This window comes from Heterodontus francisci, chromosome 7 (genome assembly GCF_036365525.1).
Source record: "Heterodontus francisci isolate sHetFra1 chromosome 7, sHetFra1.hap1, whole genome shotgun sequence".
NCBI lineage: Eukaryota > Metazoa > Chordata > Chondrichthyes > Heterodontiformes > Heterodontidae > Heterodontus > Heterodontus francisci.
The window spans coordinates 87,855,203-87,876,072 of NC_090377.1; the positions used below are offsets into that span (position 1 = coordinate 87,855,203).

The 20,870-nt window shown below is 41.7% G+C and overlaps 1 protein-coding gene across 1 annotated transcript in view; it reads right to left on the bottom strand.

Moving 5' to 3' along the window:
* Positions 1-20,870, bottom strand: part of calcrlb (calcitonin receptor-like b) — an 81,145-nt gene that overhangs the window by 12,743 nt on the left and 47,532 nt on the right. Inside the window, exons 2-7 of the mRNA XM_068035587.1 lie at positions 18,971-19,063; positions 18,075-18,222; positions 14,926-15,042; positions 9,617-9,729; positions 9,420-9,511; positions 5,931-6,057 (exon numbers count right to left, since the gene is read on the bottom strand). Coding sequence (XP_067891688.1) covers positions 5,931-6,057; positions 9,420-9,511; positions 9,617-9,729; positions 14,926-15,042; positions 18,075-18,222; positions 18,971-19,030 — 657 coding nt within the window. The 5' untranslated portion in view covers positions 19,031-19,063. The remainder of the gene's footprint in view (positions 1-5,930; positions 6,058-9,419; positions 9,512-9,616; positions 9,730-14,925; positions 15,043-18,074; positions 18,223-18,970; positions 19,064-20,870) is intronic.

Below are 20,870 nucleotides of genomic sequence, written 5' to 3' on the forward strand. Positions count from 1 at the left end.
GGCAGGCTGCTGATTAGACTGTCCCTTAGCCTGGGATGACTTTGGTGGGTGTCCTCTGGGTGGCTGAGGCCTGGAGGTCCCCGACTGCCCGAGAGATTGCTGCACAGGTGCAGGACCCTCCTCAGTCATTGTGACGACTGGAGCTGGGCTCACTGACGGAGGGGCTGAGGAGCCACCATCCATACTCAGAGCACCCTGAGGGAAGCTACCAGATGTGGAGGTCAGCCTCTCTTCCTCCCTTTCAAAGTTCAAGTGCGACCTGGCTCTCCATGAGGGTTGCCAACATCTCATTGGCGGAACCCATGCGCTCACATGCCTGAGACATGGCAGCACTCATGGCATGGATGGACTCCTCCATCATCATGTCATGGCTGCACATGACCTCTGGCAGCTTCGCCAGATGTAGCCTTACCTCTCTCTGCAACTCCAGCACTTCCTGTGCTGTTGACACCATAGGCTCATCATCGGCCTGGAGCTCAGCATGGGCCTGGCCACCTACAGTCCTCCGACTGTCAGAGGCCTCAGCTTTCTCAGCCTCCGTCAACTGCTCAGGTGCCTGTGTTGTGCTTTCACCAGTTTGTGACCTTGAATCTAAGCCCGAACACATACCCCCTGATGTGAAAGTATCTGTGCTGGTGGAAGGTGCAGGAGAATGATGTGATGGTGCATCCTCTGACTGCTGCTCCCCCTCAGAGGTTGATGGCTGTCTCCCCATCACAGCATCAGCGCTGGCCTCCTGCGGACAACTACCTGCATGAGAGAACACAACATTTGTCGGTTAGGCTGTGCAGATCTCCTCTTGCCAACCATGCGTGATGTGGATCTCCAGAAGTGTGGTGGAGAACACATGAACATAATCCTTACTCTCTTGTGTAGAGACTCCTGCCTCACCGTCCGCTATTGAACGGCTGCCCTGGGCCCCTGCTAGCTCCAGTGTCTCCGACAACAGAAGCCGAAATCTGGGATACCTCCGCCAGTCCTCAAAGTCTCTCTCATGTTATGGGCCTGTTGGTCATGCAAGTAGAAAGAGCGACATGGTAAGACTTTGCAGGAAGAGCAACAGGACAGTTATACTAGTGGCAGCATCTCGTCCCCTGATGGGTTTGCTGCATGGCTCTTGCCCAGGTCCACTCTCAGGGGAGGTAATGGGGGTGAGCTGTGAAAGATGCCGGCCTGTGGCTGAGATGCAGCCATGCATCTGCCAGCATGTGATGATGCCTCACCCCCTTGCCAGTGCCTTTGTGGTCACTCCCTACCCATGTCATGGTCCCTCCCATGTAGCTACATGCAAGCCCCAAAAAGGAGCTGGGTATGGAGGACTCACCTTGACACAATGAAGGAAGTCATTGACTCTGTTGTGTCATTGGACCCAATTCCTGGATGTGACCCCATGGCTGCTGACATCCTCTGTGATCTGCATCCAGGCTTGCTTGGGCAGACGGGTGGATCTCTTCTTGCCATGCCTTAGATAGAGGAACTCCAACCTATCCCTTGCAGCCTGGAGGAGAATGTCCAGGGAGGCATCTCTAAAATGTGGGGCCACCTGGTGTGTTGCCTCTGACATGGGCCAGGTTGCTCCCACTCCATCCCAATGGTTGTTGGTCTTTGTGCGGGAGGGTGGGAGTGGGGAGTGGGGGGTGGGGGGGGGGCGGGTCCAGGGTTCCAAAAGCACTGTAGCAGGGGTCCAGCAGTACTCCAGCTTCACTGCCTCACTGAAAGGCAGCAATACAAGCAAGGCCAGCAGTGCTTTAAATAGGGCACCAGCATTGGATTTATCTGCCGACACAATCACCACCTCGCAGCCCACCACCATTGTGTAATTGGACGGGCTCTGCACCTCCATTATGGTAAGTGGTCACCTACCACATGATTGCAGTTGGCTGGACACAAGCGTCACGGGCAGCAATGGCACCCGTTTCCGGTGCACAACAGAACATTTCACAAGCACGAGGACTATTTTTGAGAGAGTAAATATTCTTAGAACAATAACAATACAAATGCACTTTTAAATCAATTTTTTCCATCAAAATGAGTCACTTCTTGATTTGATTTGAATTTGTTGTCTTCCTATCTATGTCTTCCATTGTGCCAGATTGCTGATTCAGTATTAACCCTTTAAATACAAGACACAAAACTGTTTACATTGGTTCTAATGAAAATAAACAAAAATATCGACAAGCAGATATTCCCTTATGAGAGTAATCTGTTGTTTCATTCAGACATGGTCTACAACCCTCAGTGAAAAAATAACCAGTAAAGTGAAATCTCTCAAACAATCCATAATGAGATAACTGGCAAAATAACCAGAGGGGCAATGAGGAGAAATATTTTTACTCAGTCAGTTGTTATGATCTGGAATGCATTGCCTGAAAGGCAGTTGGAAACAGGTTCAATATTACATAGAATTTTACAGCATAGAAGCAAGCCATTCAGCCCAACAAATCTATGCTGGCGTTTATAGTCCACTTGAGCCTCCTCCCACCTTACTTCTATTCATGGACATAACAATCTATCCTTTTCCCCCTCATGTATTTAACTAGCTTGCCCTTAAATTCATCTATGTTATTTGCAACTCCCACCCCATTTGGTAGCAGCTTTCACTTTCTCACCATTCTCTGGGTAAAAAGGTTTCTCCTGAATTCCTTATTGGATTTATTAATCTTATAGTTATGGCTTCTAGTTTTGGTCTCCCCAACAAGTGGATACATCTGGCGAGATTTTAACACATTCAAAACTCATCCACTTGCACAGAGTTAAAATCAGGCTCATCTTCTCTACTTGTATCAAAGGCCTTCATAATTTTGAAGTCCTTTATCAGATCATCTCTCAGTCTTCGCTGTTCTCAGGACCCTCAACCTGTTCAGTCCTGCTTTATTTGAGTTGATTGACTAACACTAAACAAGATTTTCCTGCTGTCAGTCCTAGGGTTACATTGCATAGAATCTCAATTGTGCCTGAAGTTAAAATGGCGCTATTCATCTTGTCCTCTAACCAGCAATGTAAGTGCTTTGTGACGACTTTTTAAACAAGCAAGTCAAAGTTAAAACATGGAAAATTGGCTGTTGAAAAATAACTTTCAAATAAGAATTGGACATGTGCCTGAAAAGGAAAAAGATTGCAGGCTATAGGAAAAAGCAAGGGAGTGGGACTAATTAGATGGCTCTCAGCATAACAATGAATATTCATCTTAATCATGCTGATAGATATGATTCTTCCAAGATAAAATGTTCTCTTCATAAGTAAATGTTTACTGAATTTTATATCCTTTCATTAATGTTCGTTTTGTTGTTCCAAGCTGAAATTAACAATCTCAAATTAAATAAACATGTCGGCAACTTCATCGCAATGAATGACAGAATCATACAACACAGCAGGAGGACATTCATGCGAGAACTTTATAAATCACTGGTTGGGCCTCAGCTGGATTACTGTGGACAATTCTGGGCATCACACTTCAGAAAAGATGTAAAGGCCTTAGAAATGGCACACAGGACATCTACCAGGATGTTTCCAGTGATGAGGAGCTTCAGTTAGGTGGAGAGGCTTAAAATTTAGGACTCTTCCCCTTGAAATAGAGAAGATTATGAGGTGACTTAATAGAGATTTTCAAGATGATGAGATGTTTTGAGAGAGTAAATGGGGAAAAATATTTCCTCTGGCGAGTGGGTCAGTAACTAGAGGTCATAGATTCAAAATTATTGGAAAAAGTTCTAAAGGGAAGATGAGGAGAGTTTTTTTCACTCAGAGCTGTTGGAATCTGGACCACTCCACCTGAAAAAGTGGTCGAACTGATTCATAAATAATATTAAAAGGGAGTTGGATAGGTACTTGAGGATGAGGAATTTACAGGACTATGGACAAAAAGCAGGGATGTGGGACTAAGCACGACAACTCTTCAAAAGAGCCAGCACAGGCACAATGGCCTCCTTCTGTGTCATAAGTTTCCATGATTCTACTTCTATTCCATTAGTGGTAGGGAATATTATCTGTAGAGTATAACTGATCAGTTGTGTAGATTATAATATAGGATTAATATCCCGGAGCTTTAAAGGAAACGGTTAACTTTTTTAAACAGATACTTTTCTTCATAGAAATTGTCCCACTGATTATTCACTTTCGTGAGATTCAGTAACTGGGGAAAATTTACAACAAAACAGATCATACACCCTTGGTCTGAAAAAGGGAACTTGACAGTCATTTTATTTTATACTTTCATGTTCTTAAGGTTTTGTCAGATTTTCCTATTTGATTTGTCGTCTAACTGTGACCTTCTATTTGTTACCTACTTACCCACTGAGAAGGAGAGGGGATGGGTCATCACTTAGCCAGAATGGAGCAGTAGCAGACTGACAATAGCAGTTTTCCACTTACTGCTCCATTTCCGTGCCTTTGAGCCCACTCCATTTTGCAGCAGGTTTGAAATAGGTAGGTCATGCTTGAAACAGGTGGGAGCCTCTTTAAATATCCTGCCATGCAGGCCCCCATGTGCCAAGAATGAGGCATATTAATTTTGTCATATGAACATTGATTTTAAACTGTTGCTGGAGTAAAGAAAGGACTTGTTAAAAATCCACCAGACACTTGGCTGGAAGGACATTTGCATACTAACAGACAGTGCTTGTGGAGGCAAAGGGATATTCCCTGGTCCACTTAACCCATTATGGATTTTTGATCATCAGACATTGAAGGTGTAAGGAAGAGCATTCCAGAGACTGCTAAGGTGATACAATCCACAAAAGCCAGGACTGGTTAAACCAGCTGGTCACATGACAAACTGGCTGGTGCAGGGTTGTTTTTTGAACTAGCCACGGAGAGTCTGAACTCAAAAAGACTGTTTGCTCTTGAACTGAGAAGACCTCTCCTGTCTGCTCCCATCTCTCTCTCATGGAACTCCAAATTCACTGAAGATGTGAACATCAAGAGAGAAAAGTCTCCTACATCGAACAAGATTTAAGAATAATAGTGGGTCCCAATGAAAAGCAAGATCTACCTACAATCAAAGACTCCACAGAAAGCTTGAAGAACAGTAACCAAAACCTCTTCAGATATTGCCTCAAACTTTTCCACTTTATGTCCTCTGCTCTTTTCTGTCTCTGTCTGCATGTGTGTATTGCATATGCATGCTAGCGTGGGCATATCGCGTATCCGTAGGTGTTAGCCGAATTAGAGTTTTAAGTTTAATAAAGTTCAACCTTTTTTCTTTAAACCTAAGAAAACCTGTTTGGCTGGTTTCTTTGATTACAATTGGAAATCAGTGAACAAGGATTCACGAAGGGGGAGCTAAAAACAGTGTGTTTAAAATTATACCCTGTTACAGTAAGACCAGGCGAAGACTGAGAGGGAACCCTAGACCCCTTTTCTCACCGGGTCGTAACAATCCAAATTGGGGTCCTCGCCTAGTTGTAGAGCAATTTCAGGTATCAATGGGCAGAGTGTGCACCATGTTGATTGAACTAACCAGCAGCCCTCAAAGGACTGCTGCAGTGGGGGAAATCAGCATTAACACTAATCCTGGTCTCACGAAAATCATCCCCTGCGATGTACAACTGCTGCGGTCCTCCCCCATAATCCTCTCCCTCCTGTTTACCTACCTGCAGCAGGTGGACTTCACAATGCAACTACTGGGTCTCTTTTCCTCACCAATCAATGAGTGGCCCAAAATGTGTGTGCAGCTCACAGACAGTCCAGAATTGTAGCCCTATCATGAAAAGTCTATGTCTACCACACGCCCAATGGCGTCACTCTTCTGAAAATTGACGCTTTTATCTTCCCCTCAGGCACTAATGCCTTGCTGAACAGCTTAAGGAATTGGATACTCGACATAGTTGCTTTATAAGCACTCTGCTGGGTGTCCCTTTCTCCAAGGTATTGATTTCATCTCCACGCCAAGCATTACTGTAGTTCACAGCAATAATCAGATGGATACTCACTGGATTACTGGCAACAAATTTCTGATTGTTTGCCACGGCGGTTAGCCAGATGATTGTGATGATGGAGTTACAAACAAATGAGAAGAATAGATTTTTATGAAGCGTTATTCTCTGGCAACTTAAACTCCTAGAAGAGAAGAGAAAAAGGAAATAAATTGCTTTCCTTGGTATTAATGAACTCATCTCAAACCGTGGACGGAATTTTACCAGCCCCCAGAGACGGGCTGGGAGGCGGGAGGGCTCGTAAAATGGTGGCGGAAGGCATCAGGAGGGAAGTCCAGCATCTTCTCGCCACCAGGGGATGTTCCCAAAGCAGGAACAGCAGCAGCACGATCACCTGCCGACCAAAGTCGGGCGATCAATTAAGTCAATTAAGTGGTCAATTAACGGCTTCTTTTTGCCCCGCCAGCATTTTACCGGCATTGGGACAGGCCCCTTCCATGTGGGGAGACTGCGAGGTGCATCAAGGTGGCCTCCCAGCAGCTTCCCGGTGGAGTGGGGGCGGGGGGGGGGGGGTGCCTTCCTTTCTGGCTACTCCATGGCAGTAATGGTCATCCCACAGCTCCACGCCGCCACTGGAGTGTTCACCCCTCTCCTTGCCGGCGCCTGTTTTCCTGGCCCCAGCACATTAAAAAACGATCGCGTAACCACCCTTCAACAGTGCCTCAATATGGAGGCACCCTCTCTTTCCCCTTGCAGCCTCAGCAGCAGCCACCTCGATTGGTGGCACTGCCAAGGCTACAGAGCTGCTGGCCCTCTGGGTTGGCAGCTCTCAGGCATGCTGCTCTCCTTAATTGGACAGCAGTCCCAGTGGCAGTCTTGTAATTGGCCACTGCCAGTAAAACCATCCCCGGAGTCTCGCTCTCCACCTGCATGGACTCGGGACCTGCTTTCAGTCCTGGTGGCATTACTTCTTTGATTCAAGTAAAATTCACCCCAATGTCTATGTTCTATGAATATTTGCATTCAAATTAAATTGCTTATATTGCACACAGGCCAAGAGCAGCCTACGTATATCTGACAGCTCCTACAATTCTGACTAACTTCATTTTAACACCAAAAGGACCAAACTATCCTTTTCAATTCCACTAAGGACACCACACCCTAACTTTTGAATCCATCTCCTATTCAACCGTTTGCTTGTGTTGAATCCACTGGTGAGCATCATCAGTATTATGTTTTACCCTGAGCTAAAGGTCATACCCTGTATCCTAGCCATCACCCAGATCACTTATTGCCATTTCCCTGATAACTCCTGCCTCTGGCCTAATTTCACCCCAATGCTGCTGAAACAGTCGCCTTGAGCCTTGACTTCACTATATATAAACTCCAATTCATTCGAAACCCCACACCTCGGGCTAGATTTTGTTATCCTCCCAATGTCAGGCTCCATGGGACCATAACATCGGAGTGGCAGCGGCCCGCCATGGAACCTGACGCCGGGATTGCCGGGCCCGATCTTCCCAGTGGTGGCGAAGCCCTCCTCCGTGGTGGGCCCTCCACCACTCTGCAACAGGACCCGACTTTACAAATTTAAGTTGCCTGTTTGCATTAATTAAAATCTAATCCACAGCAATCTTACCTGCAGTTCCGGATCTCCAATGTGACAGGAGGCACTCACTGCCTTCACTTTCCCGTCCAGGGAAAGCTGGCACCACTGAGGTGGGGAAGGGGGGAATATCTGCATTTGTAGCATAGTGGAGGGTAGGGGAAAGGGGTGAACTCTGCACTTAGTGCAGTTGTTGGCGGGGGAAGGGGTCAACTCGGCATTTAGTGCAACTGGAGGGACAATGGGTCAACTCTGCAGTGGTAGTGTAGTTGGGTGGGGAAAATACGTATTTTTGGTGCAGTGGGGGGAGACAGGGGCAACTCTGCAGTTTCTTTGCAGGGCTGGCACCTGTGCAGAAACAGTTGACGCCATTCACGGCATCGCCGAGGCCGCCCCCGCCACGTAATTTGGTGGGGGGGTGACCGCCCTGCATATGATAATGAGTTGCCGGGCTCAAGATCACAGCAGTGTGGCAGTGCACAGCCCGTGCATGCCGGCCGCCATTTTTTATGCCCACCACCGGGACCACAAGATTCAGGCCCTACATCTAATTCCACACTAAATCCTGATCCCCTATTATTCCTCCCTTCAACAATCTTCATTAATTCCTTGCCCCCACGCACCCAAATCTATGTCCTCATCCTTTTATCTCTCCAGTACCTTGTCTCTACCTACCCCTACAACCACCTTCAGCCAGTAGTTTGTATCAATATGGCACTCTGTGAATTGTTCATGAAACACACTTTATACTGGAACAAAATTAACAGTGAAAAGAATTATGTCAAAACCTATTAGTCAAACTCACAGGGCTCATTTAAAGCCTATAAAAAGGTCACCAGGACCAGTGTAAACACTTGGTGCAATAGCCATTTGCAATAACAGAGCCTGTAATAATGAGCAGAATTTTGCAGCAGCAAACATTTTTAGTGCTGAGATAGTGCCTCGTCCCTTGAATGCTATTGGCCACTATAGGATCTCAGTCATTGTCTGAAAACATTTTTTGTTTCTAATCAGCAGACAACAGAAAACAAATCAATTTCATAAGTGGCTGTCAGAATTTTACAAATGATTTTCTGCTATGTTTCCTCTGCAAATCTACTTTAAGGAAATGGTGTCCCCAGTTAAAGCTAAGATAAACAACATCATTGTTTTCAATGGGAGTGAATAATGACTTCTGACCCTTCATTGAGATGAAATTATTAAAAAAATAAATGTGGGCCTTAGCTTGTCTTCTTTTCTCTTTTTTTAAATCAGTGACGAATGCAAAGCTCACAAGACTCGTTAATGTCTATCTTTAATGATACCCATGTAAACTCAACCAGATGTTTTATATTTTAGTTTATGTTCCCATTTCCTCTGTGGAACCAACTACAACACTGTTGTCAAGTATATATGAAATAATTTATGTGTCACTTAATGTAGTTGACAATTAAAGGTATCATACAGCACTTCTGATTCCTTACAGATCTTATACAGCAATTCAGAATCCTTACAAATCTTAAACAACATTTATGAATCTTTACAAATCTTAACAGTAAGCTATTTTGTAGGGACCATGAAAAAACAAACTGTTATTTTTTTCATGCAGTAATATTAATTATTGTCAGTGTTGATAATGTCAATGTTGTATATTCATAGATTAAGGGAAAAACTTATGTACCTGCATTGCACATAAGGTTGCTACTTAAATAACTGCAAAATAGGAACATTACAAACACTACTACATTTTATGGTACATGAAATAAAATCAGCTCTATATTTGAACAGTACCAGCACTATACTAGTTGACCCTGTCCTTTATCTAGATATAGAAGGCTTCTTAAACAGATTCTGTCATTTTTATACATTATGTTATTGTGTGTTCTGACTTCAAACTCAATAAATATCTGTATAATGCATGCTTTGTTAGTAACATGAACAGACAACTGTGCAATACTTACTTAAAATAAAAGAATATGCCAAGAGAAATCAGCAATGAAGCCACTGACAATCCATGCCCAATGACAGCCAGGTACAATAAGTTCAATGCTGTCTATTTTGGGGAGAAAACAAGAACTTGAAATTACTGATTGTTCGTTAGGAATAAGATACTTATTCTTTTGTTGTACCTTTAACAAATTGCAATCAGAAATTATACCTTTAGTTTTTCCTTTGTATGTGCATTACACTGAGTGTAGTTTGTCCATGTTCTGTTACTCATTGGGTGTCGAAACCATTTTCCATTTTCACCGCAAATCTTTATGGCTTTTTCTATTTGCGAAACAAACAGAATAAATATCTCCCAATAACAAAGATCATACCAAAGCTTTCTGCAAGATTACATTGAATGAAAATGGAATTTTTCCAGGAAAGAGAGCTGGGATCTTAATCAGCATGCAATGCTGCAGCATGAGGGACTGTTTACGGCTATAATGTGCACGTGCAGTTTGCTACAATCAAGTTAGACCTTGTAAAAATAAGTTACATCCACATTTATTCTTCCCAGCTGCAGTCTACATCATTGACCCAGAGGGGCCTCTATTAATCATCCAACAATGGCCTGAAGTCACAGATCAAATGCCTCAGAGTGTATTACAGCTTATTGACAAAAAGTGAAAATGAGCAGATCATAGTTTAAATGACCATGATTGTTCCAATTTTCATCGAATAATAAATGTTATAATACTTGCATTTATATAGCACCTTCTCACATCAAAGCACTTCACTATATGAGTTATGTTTGAAGTTCAGTTAAGTCGGCAATCAGTTTTATGTAAATATTTAAAGAACTGTTTTTATTGTATTGTTTTTACGGGTTATTCCATTTAACTTTTTCACTCTTTAAAACAGCAATTTGTCCTCTGTTTTGGAGCAGTAGCCCAAAAGATGAATTTCCAATAATAATGATTTCTTGTTCGCAACTGAAATTTACTGTGAAGAGGGGGCCTCAATAACATAATACAATTACAATTAGGAAGCACAATTATAAGCAAGCATACACTATTCTAGCACTGAAATCATTATCAAGGCCAGATTATAGTCAGCCTATGCAAGTCTGATAATGCAATATTTTTCTCTGGCCTAGACTTCTGAAAGTTTATCTCATGCTACCTGATAATTCTGGGTTATATTATTATCTCTGTTAGGACCTATTTAATGTTGCTCATTCGGAATGAAATCAGATGTGTTGCATTCGACCCTGACTTCCAACTTTTATCATGTTATATTTTCTGCCACATTGCAGAATGTACACCATCATGCAAGTTTTGCTGTAATATTAAAAGAACAGTGTAATAATCAAGGTGAATTCTAACAATGCACATAACTAACAAAATGTGCTTAAATAAAAGCACCATGATCAAATTGTAGGATTTCCTTTCCTCTGATAAATCTTCAAGAATCTATCACTGAATAAATGTGAGACTCAGGATAAAACACATCATAACTATTTACTAACATCTGAATTTGATATTAGTCATAGATTCAATCTGAATTTATAACTACGCTCAGGCGAGAGTACAGCAACGAGCTGGGAGTTACTTTGATGCAAATGAAACACATTACAACCATCTTCCCATTCTCCTTTTGTTTCATAGAAATGTTTTTTTAATCCACAAAGGAGGTTTGGCCTTAATACATTAAGCATTGCTCTAATGTCTGTTGTCCTCCATCTTCTCAAAAGTTAACAAAGGTTTGGAAATTGTAGCCCCAACCATTTTGCATTTTTTTTGAGTAACTTCCAAAAACAAAAAAGTGTGTTCCCCTTTATGGGGATGAGTAGAATAGGTCTATATTGCATAGAGTTTAGAAAAATGAGATATAATCTTATTGAAACATATAAAATTCTTACGTGGCTTGATAGGGTAGATGCTGAAAGGATGTTTCCCCTAGCTGGGGAGCCTAGAACTAGGGGTCACAATTTCAGAATAAGGGGTCAGCTATTTGGGACTGAGATGAAGACTAATTTCTTCACTCAAAAGAGTTGTGTATCGAAAGAATTCTCTAACCCACAGGGCTGTGGATGCTCTGTCATTGGGGAGAATTTTATGCTAGCAGCGAGGGTCTCAACATCGGGGGAAACTGATACCGAGATCTCCACGCCCCCTCCTCTATAGAAGGCCCGTTGAATTGAGTGCCAATCAGGCACTTAACTGGGGAGCGGCAGGCCTTCCATAGGATTTAGGACCCGGTCACCAGACATCCATGCCTTGCAGAGATACTAGCCAGTCAGAGACTGACAGTTGCAGTGCTACCGTGGAAGCAATGGCTGCTGCTGTAGCTGCAGTGACCAGACACAGTGCTGCAACCAGGCTTAAGGTAGGTTAGGATGGGAGGGGTCTTGTGGGTGGGGATCGCAGGTGGAGTGGGGGGGGGGGGGGGGGAGGGGGGTTCACAGTCCAAACCCGCTGTGGGGAGAGCATAAAATTTCACCCATTAAGTCTATTCAAGACAGAGGTTGATAGATTTTTGGACACTAATGGAATCAAGGGATATGGGGATAGGGTCGGAAAGTGGAGTTAAGGTAGAAGATCAGCCATGATTCTCTTGAACGGCGGAGCATGCTTGAAGAGCCAAATGACTATTCTGGCTCCTATTTATCTTCTAATGAGTTTGAATTGGAATTGTGCCAAGAATTCATAAATGCTACCTCCTTTAATGTTCTAATCTATTTGCACAATGAGAATAAGGTGGCAATGCACCTGTTCTACAGTTATGGGCTTGACTTTAGTCAGTGCCGCTATAGGTATGCTTATAAGTATCAAGAGTGAAATTTATCAACACAGAACTATTTATGCATTGAAATGTTCAAGAAATTGGATCACGTCCTATACTTCACGTTTCTTTGCTGCTCCAGTTTCAGTGCGATGTGCAAAAATTACCTTCTAGCTCACTAAGGATGTATCGACCCTGGATGTATGTACATATAAATCATTCAGACCTACTATGAGGTATTTAATAACAGGAAAGATGCATTGAATTTCAGGTACTTTAGGTGGCATGAACATACGAACATATGAATTAGGAGCAGGAGTAGACCACTTGGCCTCTCGAGCCAGCTCTACCACTCAATCTGATCTGATTGTAACCTCAATTCCACATTCCTGCCTACCCCCAATAACCTTTCACCCCCTTGCTTATCAAGAATCTATCTACCTCTGCCTTAAAAATATTCAAAGACTCTGCTTCCACCGCCTTTTGAGGAAGAGGGTTCCAGATACTTACGACCCTCTGAGAGAAATAATTTCTCTTCATCTCTGTCTTAAATGGGCGACCCCTTATTTTTAAACAGTAACCCCTAGTTCTAGATTCTCCCACAAGAGGAAGCATCCTTTCCACATCCATCCTGTCAAGACCCCTCAGAATCTTATATGTTTCAATCAAGTCACCTCTTACTCTTCTAAACTCCAGCGGAAATAAGCCTGGCCTGTTCCATCCTTTCCTCATAAGATAATCCGCCCATCCCAGGTATTAGTCTCGTAAACCTTCTCTGAACTGCTTCCAATGCATTTAAGTCCTTCCTTAAATAGGGAGACCAATACCGTACACAGTACTCCAGGTGTGGTCTCACCAATGCCCTTTGTAGCTGAAGCATAACCTCCCGATTTGTGTAATTCAATTTTCCTCACAATGAATGATAACATTCTATTAGCTTTCCTAATTACTTGTATCTGCAATCTAACCTTTTGCAATTCATGCACTAGGACACCCAGATCCCTCTGCAAATCACAGCTCCGCAATCCCTCATCATTTAGATAATATGCTTCTTTATTCTTCCTGCCAAAGTGGACAATTTCACATTTTCTCACGTTATACTCCATTTGCCAGATCTTTGCTCACTCACTTAACCTATCTATATCCCTTTGTACCCTCCTTGGGGGAGGGTATAAACAATAACAACTTGCATTATATAACATTGTTAACATAGTAAAAACATCCTAAGGCGCTTCACAGGACCATCATCAAACAAAAGTTTGCACCAAGTCACATAAAAATATTAGAACAGGTGGCCAAAAGCTTGGCCAAAGGGATCACAAAGGAGTGACTTAAAGGGGAAGAGAGAGGTAGCAAGGAGGAGAGATTTAAGGAGCAGTTCCAAAGCTTAGGGCCTAGACCGCTGAAGGAAATGTGGTGGAGCGATAAAAATTGGGGATGGCAAGAGGCTGAAATTGCAGGTACGCTGAGATCTCAGAGGGTTGTAGGGCTGAAGGAGGGTAGAGAGTTAGGGAGGGGGAAGGTCTTGGAGACACACAATGCTAATATTCTACACACCACACAGCTCTAAAAGATATGTGCTCACTACGGGTTTAATTTGCTCTTAACACACTGTACATTAAATGAGTCAAAAACAAGAAATGCTGGATTCACTCAGCAGGTCTGGCAGCATCTGTGGAAAGAGAAGCAGAGTTAACGTTTCGGGTCCGAAGAAGGGTCACTGACCCGAAACGTTAACTCTGCTTCTCTTTCCACAGATGCTGCCAGACCTGCTGAGTGAATCCAGCATTTCTTGTTTTTGTTTCAGATTTCCAGCATCTGCAGTATTTTGCTTTTATTTTAGTACATTAAATGAGTGTTCACTTGCCACAAAGATACAAGTTTACTCAGGTTAGGTGTGCTATGACTATGACCAAGTGTTCTCCAAGTGGAAGAAACAACCAGGGTGGCGATAGTTGGGGAAACTATAAACATCCTGATTTGAGTTTGGTTTGCAAAATTTTGTGACTGCAGGCCAGTCAGCCTGTTAGCTTGACTCCTGCTCTGAGTTTCCCACGTGCAAGACAGTCTAAGAGAATGACAGGCTGGGCCTAATATTGCAAAATTCAGCGCAGCCCTAACTCCATGACACAATTGCTCATGCAATGTTTGCTACATCAGAAAATCAGGGGTTGAGTAAAATTCAGGGTAGCAATGCAGCTATAGAGTCTTCAAATTTGGCAAAACATGCAGGGAGCAATGAGATCCTGAAAAGATCACTTCGCTAAAGTGTGCCGGAGACATTTGTCGATACTGTAAGGCAAAGCATCCTCTCATGTCAGAAAGGCATCAGACTAATAAATGGTGAGTCCTGTAAGCACACAGGAGGCCACCGCATGGGTCCCAAATTCTGTTACACTGTTTTATGACATTTTTCCAGCATACGATCGGAACAACTCCAGCAAATTAGGGCAAAAGCCATTTCCACCAGCTTGACAACTCAAAATTGAGCCACTTGGATTGGATCTGGCCCTTTCCGTTATCCACCCACTAATTTAAATATATTTAAATCAGGGCCAATATGTTGCAGCTGCAAATTTCCTATGTTCATGCTTGCCATGCTCTAGGGATAAGTTAAAAAGGGAAATATAAGGTGCAGCTGTAGCCGATATCAGCTGAGACTAGCAGAGGTGAAGAGTCTTTGAGCCTGCAGATTGTTTAAAGTTTGAGTCATGATAACTGCAGCAAAGAATGACAAAGCAATAATGCCCATACCTGATGGATCGAAATCTTGGAAATAGTCTGGGCAGTGCTGCACAGCCACTGTCCCTGGAGGAGTATCTTCCCAGCACAGCCACCCATCCCAGGTCCTGTTACAGACAGTGCCTGTCTCTGATGAAAGTAAGGAATGTTTAAAATGCTGTAATAAATACTAGAAAATATGCCTGTAATCCATAGAGATTATTTGCTGCAACTTTTTCTCAACTGTAGTACTGTGACAAGTATAATTCCATCCTCTTTTTTTTAACAAAAACACTATCTTCATGACAATGTGTCTGGGCAATGTTTGTTATTTTACAGAGAATTACATAGAAGTTAACACAGAAGCAGGTCATTCATCCAGTCTGTGCTGATTTTTATGCCCTGCATGAGCTTCGTCCCACCTTACTTCATCTCGCCCTATCAACACATCCTTCTATTACTTTTTCCCTCATGTACTTCATTAAACTCCCCTTAACAAAGATGAGGACATTTTTTGTGAGGTTTGGTGGCTGTGTGGAAACTCACAGAATTTATCCTATGATGTGTTGTTGTATGTCGCATTGAGATCTTATTATGACAAAATTACTCATGGCTTTCCTGGTTGTTTTAATTCCCCAAAAATTGTTTGCAAAATGTTTACTCTATCAAAATCCCTCATAAGAGGAAATAAAGAGAAATTGTTTCCACTGGCAGGCAGATTGGTAAACAGAGGACACAGATTTAAGATGTATATCAAAATAACTAGATGGGAAACAAGGAGAAATGTTTTTGTGTGACAAAATGTTATGATCTGGAATGCACTACCTGAAAGGCTGGCGGAAGAAGATTCAATAGTAAATTTCAAAGGGAAATCTGATAAATATTTGAAAAGGAAAAATTTGCAGGCCTCTGGGGAAAAAGCAGGGAAGCGTGATGAATTGGATATCTCTTTTAAAAACCTGGCACGATGGACTGAATGGCCTCCTTCTGTGCTATATGATTATATGATTCCAACATATTTTCCACAATTTGAGAATTAAGTGCCCTTGCACTACTTCGTCAAGGTACATCAAGTTAAGGTAATGCACAACATGTCTTTGCCATTATTCTAACTGCCACTAGTAATTCTAAACAGCATACTTAATAAACATCTTCATGTTAACCACAGAATGCTGGCATGATTTTTTATGTGTAAATAAACTGATTTTCAAAATGTGTTTTAGGTTTCTAAAGGTTGGGGGCAGAGTCCCATTTTCCGTGATCAATGTGTCAGGCAAACTACAACTGGGCGCAAAAGTCCTTTTGTTAAATTTGTTGACAAGAGGCCCAGCACAATCACAGACCAATGAGTAGCCAAAGACAACAGCAAAAAACTCAAAGATAACCTCATTCAAATTATGTGTGCTCCCTGTAGTTCTCTAATTATTACCAATATCATTAATGCCAATAAAACACCGAGTAAAGACAATGGACGAAAATATAAATTGCCTATTCAATAAAATAACAAATGTTTTAATATTTAATTAATATTTGAAAGAATAAATTGTACTTATCTTTTGAAAGATAAAAAAAACAATTTTTCTGATGAAGAATTCATAACCAAAACATCATCGCATGTCTTTTCTCTTTATAGATGTTAACTGACCTATTCTGTATTCCAGCATTTTCAGTTTGCTTCCCTATTGTAAGAACATAGGAACAGGAGTAGGCCATTTAGCCCCTTGAGCCTGCTCTGCCATTCAATTAGATCACAGTTGATCAGCACCATTTAGCAACTTAAGCTCCATATTCTTTGATACCCTTATCTCACAAGAAGCTCCAATTGTCTCATTTTGTGGTGGGAATGGTGGAATTCCAGTTATCTACGACCCATTGTCTTGTTTATTTTGTTATTCCCAAATATGATTGTGTGAGCTGACTCAGCTGAAGTTGAAACCTTGGCGATTGTAATTCTATTTATTTACAGCTGACCAATAAAATTAATATTTAGGTGCATTTTTTGAATTCTTAAAAACAAGTTTTTTTTTAATTATTCATATTTGGGATATGGGTATCAGGAGCAAGGCCAGCATTTACTGCCCATCCCTAGTTGCCCTTGGTGGTGAGCCTTCTTCTTGAACTGCTGCAGTCCATGTGGCAGTGCTGTTAGGTAGGGAGCTCCAGGACAATAAAGTAACAGGAAAACATGTCCAAGGCAGGATGTTACGTGAATTTGGTGGGCCTGGGCAGGGGGGAGGGGAAGTAATTTCTTCACCACCGTAAGTTCACCAGAAGTACAGTGGAAATCTTGTTTACATTGATAAACGGGGTTTCTGACATGATTTTGTTGAAGCTAGGTCAGTGAAAGGGGAGCAGCTCCTAGGAATTCTCAGGTAGAGTCTTTGGAAGAGCACTGTCAGAGTGCTAATCATCCTCACACCTCCACCATGACTTCTGCCAAAACAGATTTAGCATTTAGACCAACAATCCAATATAAAGGGGACACCCTGCACACTTGAATCCACCACTGCACAGACTTGCACACACTTTTTACAGCCTTTGGAAGCTACAGTAACCAGAACTGAGCGATGCATAAAAGACATTACTACATAACAGCTACCAGTTTGAGACCAATGTCTGAGCTGTACTGTCGGCTTCTCTGTCAGTCTCCAATCAAGGAAATCAGAGGTCTGTGCAAGCATGGGCAGTGCTCCATTCAGTGGCATCCTTATGCCAGTTGAAGTTTTAATGGCTCCTTACTAAAAATAAAAATGAAGGTTAAAAGGTTTGCTTTCCACCAATGATAACTGTACAACCGCTGCTGTAAAGCCTAAGCTATGTGAGACTACCTCCCTAAGCTGACCTCACACCTGTTCCCTGGATCTGACTTGGGCAGCTTCACTGATGAGTTACATAACATATCTGAAAGCACTTCATATTGATGCTAACTATATAGTAGAAATGGCCTGCTATATTATTACCTCCTCAACCATGCTCATCCTGCAATGTTGAACATAATGCAAACTAGCCACTTTAAATTTATCAGCAATAAATTAATTTCTTTATGGCTAATGTAAAATTGAGTAGTGTCAATTGAGCAACGGTTGAGTAGAAATGCTGCTGGCAGTGGGGCAGAACTCTGAATGTAAAAGCAATCGCTGACACATTAGCATTGTATGCAAAATAGTCACTTCTTCCTTTACCATTTTCTTTGTGCACAGGAGCCTGCATAATATTTTGGTAACATTCATACTGTGCAGTCATTATTTTTTGCCTGGTGAAGCCGAGTTCATGGTACAATTCCACCGGTGCACTGGTTGTGCTGTTATCAATCACGCCTTCTGCAAACAGCTGCAAAACAAATATATCGTTCTAGACATATGTGTACAGACCTGGGGAGGTGAGACGAAGTTAAATTGTACTTCCATCAAGCTAGCATGCATCTCCTTCTCAGCAAAACTTCATTTATGCTCAATAATTTTCATTGTTTTGAGAGCTTGAGCAGAATTCCCGTGAGTGCCAAGAAATTAGCTTATTAGTTTGCCCTTTTAGACACCAGACGGTCACCACTCATCACCACCCCCCATCCACACCAAACCCCTACCCTCCCCATCAGCATTTCTGTCTTCAAGAGACAAAAAATGTTTTGTAGAGGTTACTATGCAAAACTGAGGAAATTGCACAGGAATGTTGTGCCATGGTTCATTACTTCAGATATACAGCATGCACTGACTCAAATATGATCATTTGACTGGAATACTGGGTGACCTTTCCTGAATAGGTATGTATGAAGCTATAAGTCCATTATAACAAAGATGTTGATATTTGCGGACAGCTTAAACAGTGCTGGTGACGGAGGTGCTAGGGCTCTTTGTATATCACAGTAAAACTGGCATATAAATAATGTACATCACCAATACAAGCAATGTACACAATCTGTACAAATTATGCACATCTATCATATCACATGCATGATAACACTGGCTAGATTTACATGGTGTGTACCCTAGTAGAACTGATGAAGTTCAAATGCGAAAGGCCAAAAGAGGCTTGAATATATTAGCAAATTGGTTTATCTGCAGGAATTTTTAAGGCCTACCTTTGAAATGGAAAGAAAGAACAAAATGTGAACCATCAGGTTTCCTTCCATCGAAGACATTGTCCAGAATAGTTCACTATTGAATATGACAGCCTGTAAAAGTGATAGAAAAAATAGCCTGAGTGACAAACAGCAACTGGAACACATTAAAATAACACTCATCTCAGAATAGGGATTGTACACTTTTCCTGCTTGATATCATATATCATAAGGATTCTACATTTTGCCTGTTTAATATCATATATCATAGGGATTCAGCATCTTGCCTGTTTAATATCATATATCACAGCAATACTACATTGTTCCTACTTAATATCATGATGCCCATGCAAGAACCATGAGCTCTGAATTGCAAGTTAAACTTCAAAAGTACCTAAATAATTTTTGAACTCAGGTCACTTTGAGCTTGCTGCCACTTATCTATTTATGGATACATTTATACTGCAATTTATGGTGTGAAGGGATTTCTGCTTCACAGCAATACAAAATTGACAGTAAAGCTCCAGGTTTCCTGATCTGACTCCAGATAGGAACAGTGCAAAACCCCTTGGACGAGGCAATCTTACACCACTCGAGCTTAACACTTGATGGAGTGTAATGGCCCTATGGCAGAGTCAATCAGGATTTTAAAGTTGCTCCTTTGGATCTCAGGGTGTTTTTTAAACTCATGAAGAATTTAAAATGTCTTGAGAATTTAGGCATTCACATCTGCACTCTTTATAATTTTTAAGTTTTACAGTCAGGTGTATATGCATGTAAGGATTCAACAGGAGGAGGCTATATAAACACATTACTGCTGACAGGAACCCATACACAGCTATTGTTCTCAAGCTGATATAAATACACTCTCAGAAAATCCCAACATAGCAGCACAGCGTGCCATACATTCTCGTGGTAGATTAGTGTCAAATTTAGTTATTTTGGAATTAATTTTTCTTGATGGCTTGGGTAGTACAGCAGAATAGTATGGATTCAACCAATGACTGTTAGTCTGGTAATCTAATAGTTATTGTCCCCTGTTGCAAACTCATCTGTTTTTGTCTTTCCAAAGCCCAATCCCAAATACCCATGAACATTAAACTTTACATCGTATAAAATCCACCGCATAAACCACAACGGCCACAGTTCTTTATGACCAAGCCTGCAATGTATGCACCCATTTGCCAGTGACCCTTTCTTCCTTAATGTAAAAAAGCACTTTTATTGGTTACATTATAAATACATACACATATGCTGGCTGCTTGCCAAAGACATTTTGCACATCCAAATAAGAAAATTTGAAGCATTTATAGTTGCATGTGCTTATTTTACACAGGATTCCCAAATCGGACACTATTTTTAAAAATATCTTGTGAACCACAGAGGATTAATAGCATATTTTTAAGCAGGACTATGATCATAAACATCAGAAAGTACTCCATAATGTGTAACTGATGCACCGTGAGACAATCCACTTCCCAAGCAAGTCTGCTGTAAACAAATGATGCTCTTCATTAGACTTCTTAAGGAAATGCGTTATTCACAGATTTTTTTCTTTGCCTTTTTGCATTTGCAGCATTCCTGCCTCTGAATTAGTAGTTTGTGGGTTCAGCTTTATTCCCTCCTCCCCATTCTAGGACCAGAGCACATAACCTTAGTTCAATGCTGAAGGAGCACTGCATTGTTGACCATAGGTCATTTTGGGATGTGCTATGACATGATTTAGTACAAGTTCTTTACAATAATTGATATATTCCAATTCAGATTTTTTTTAATATGCTGGGTTGCAATGAATTTTGAAATACTGCTGTGCCAGATGCTGATAACACCTCAAACTGTTGATAGACTGAACTGTAAGCCATTAGAAGTATGAAGGATAAGACATTTCATTACAAATTTTCCATTGAGAAGCTAGCGAAAG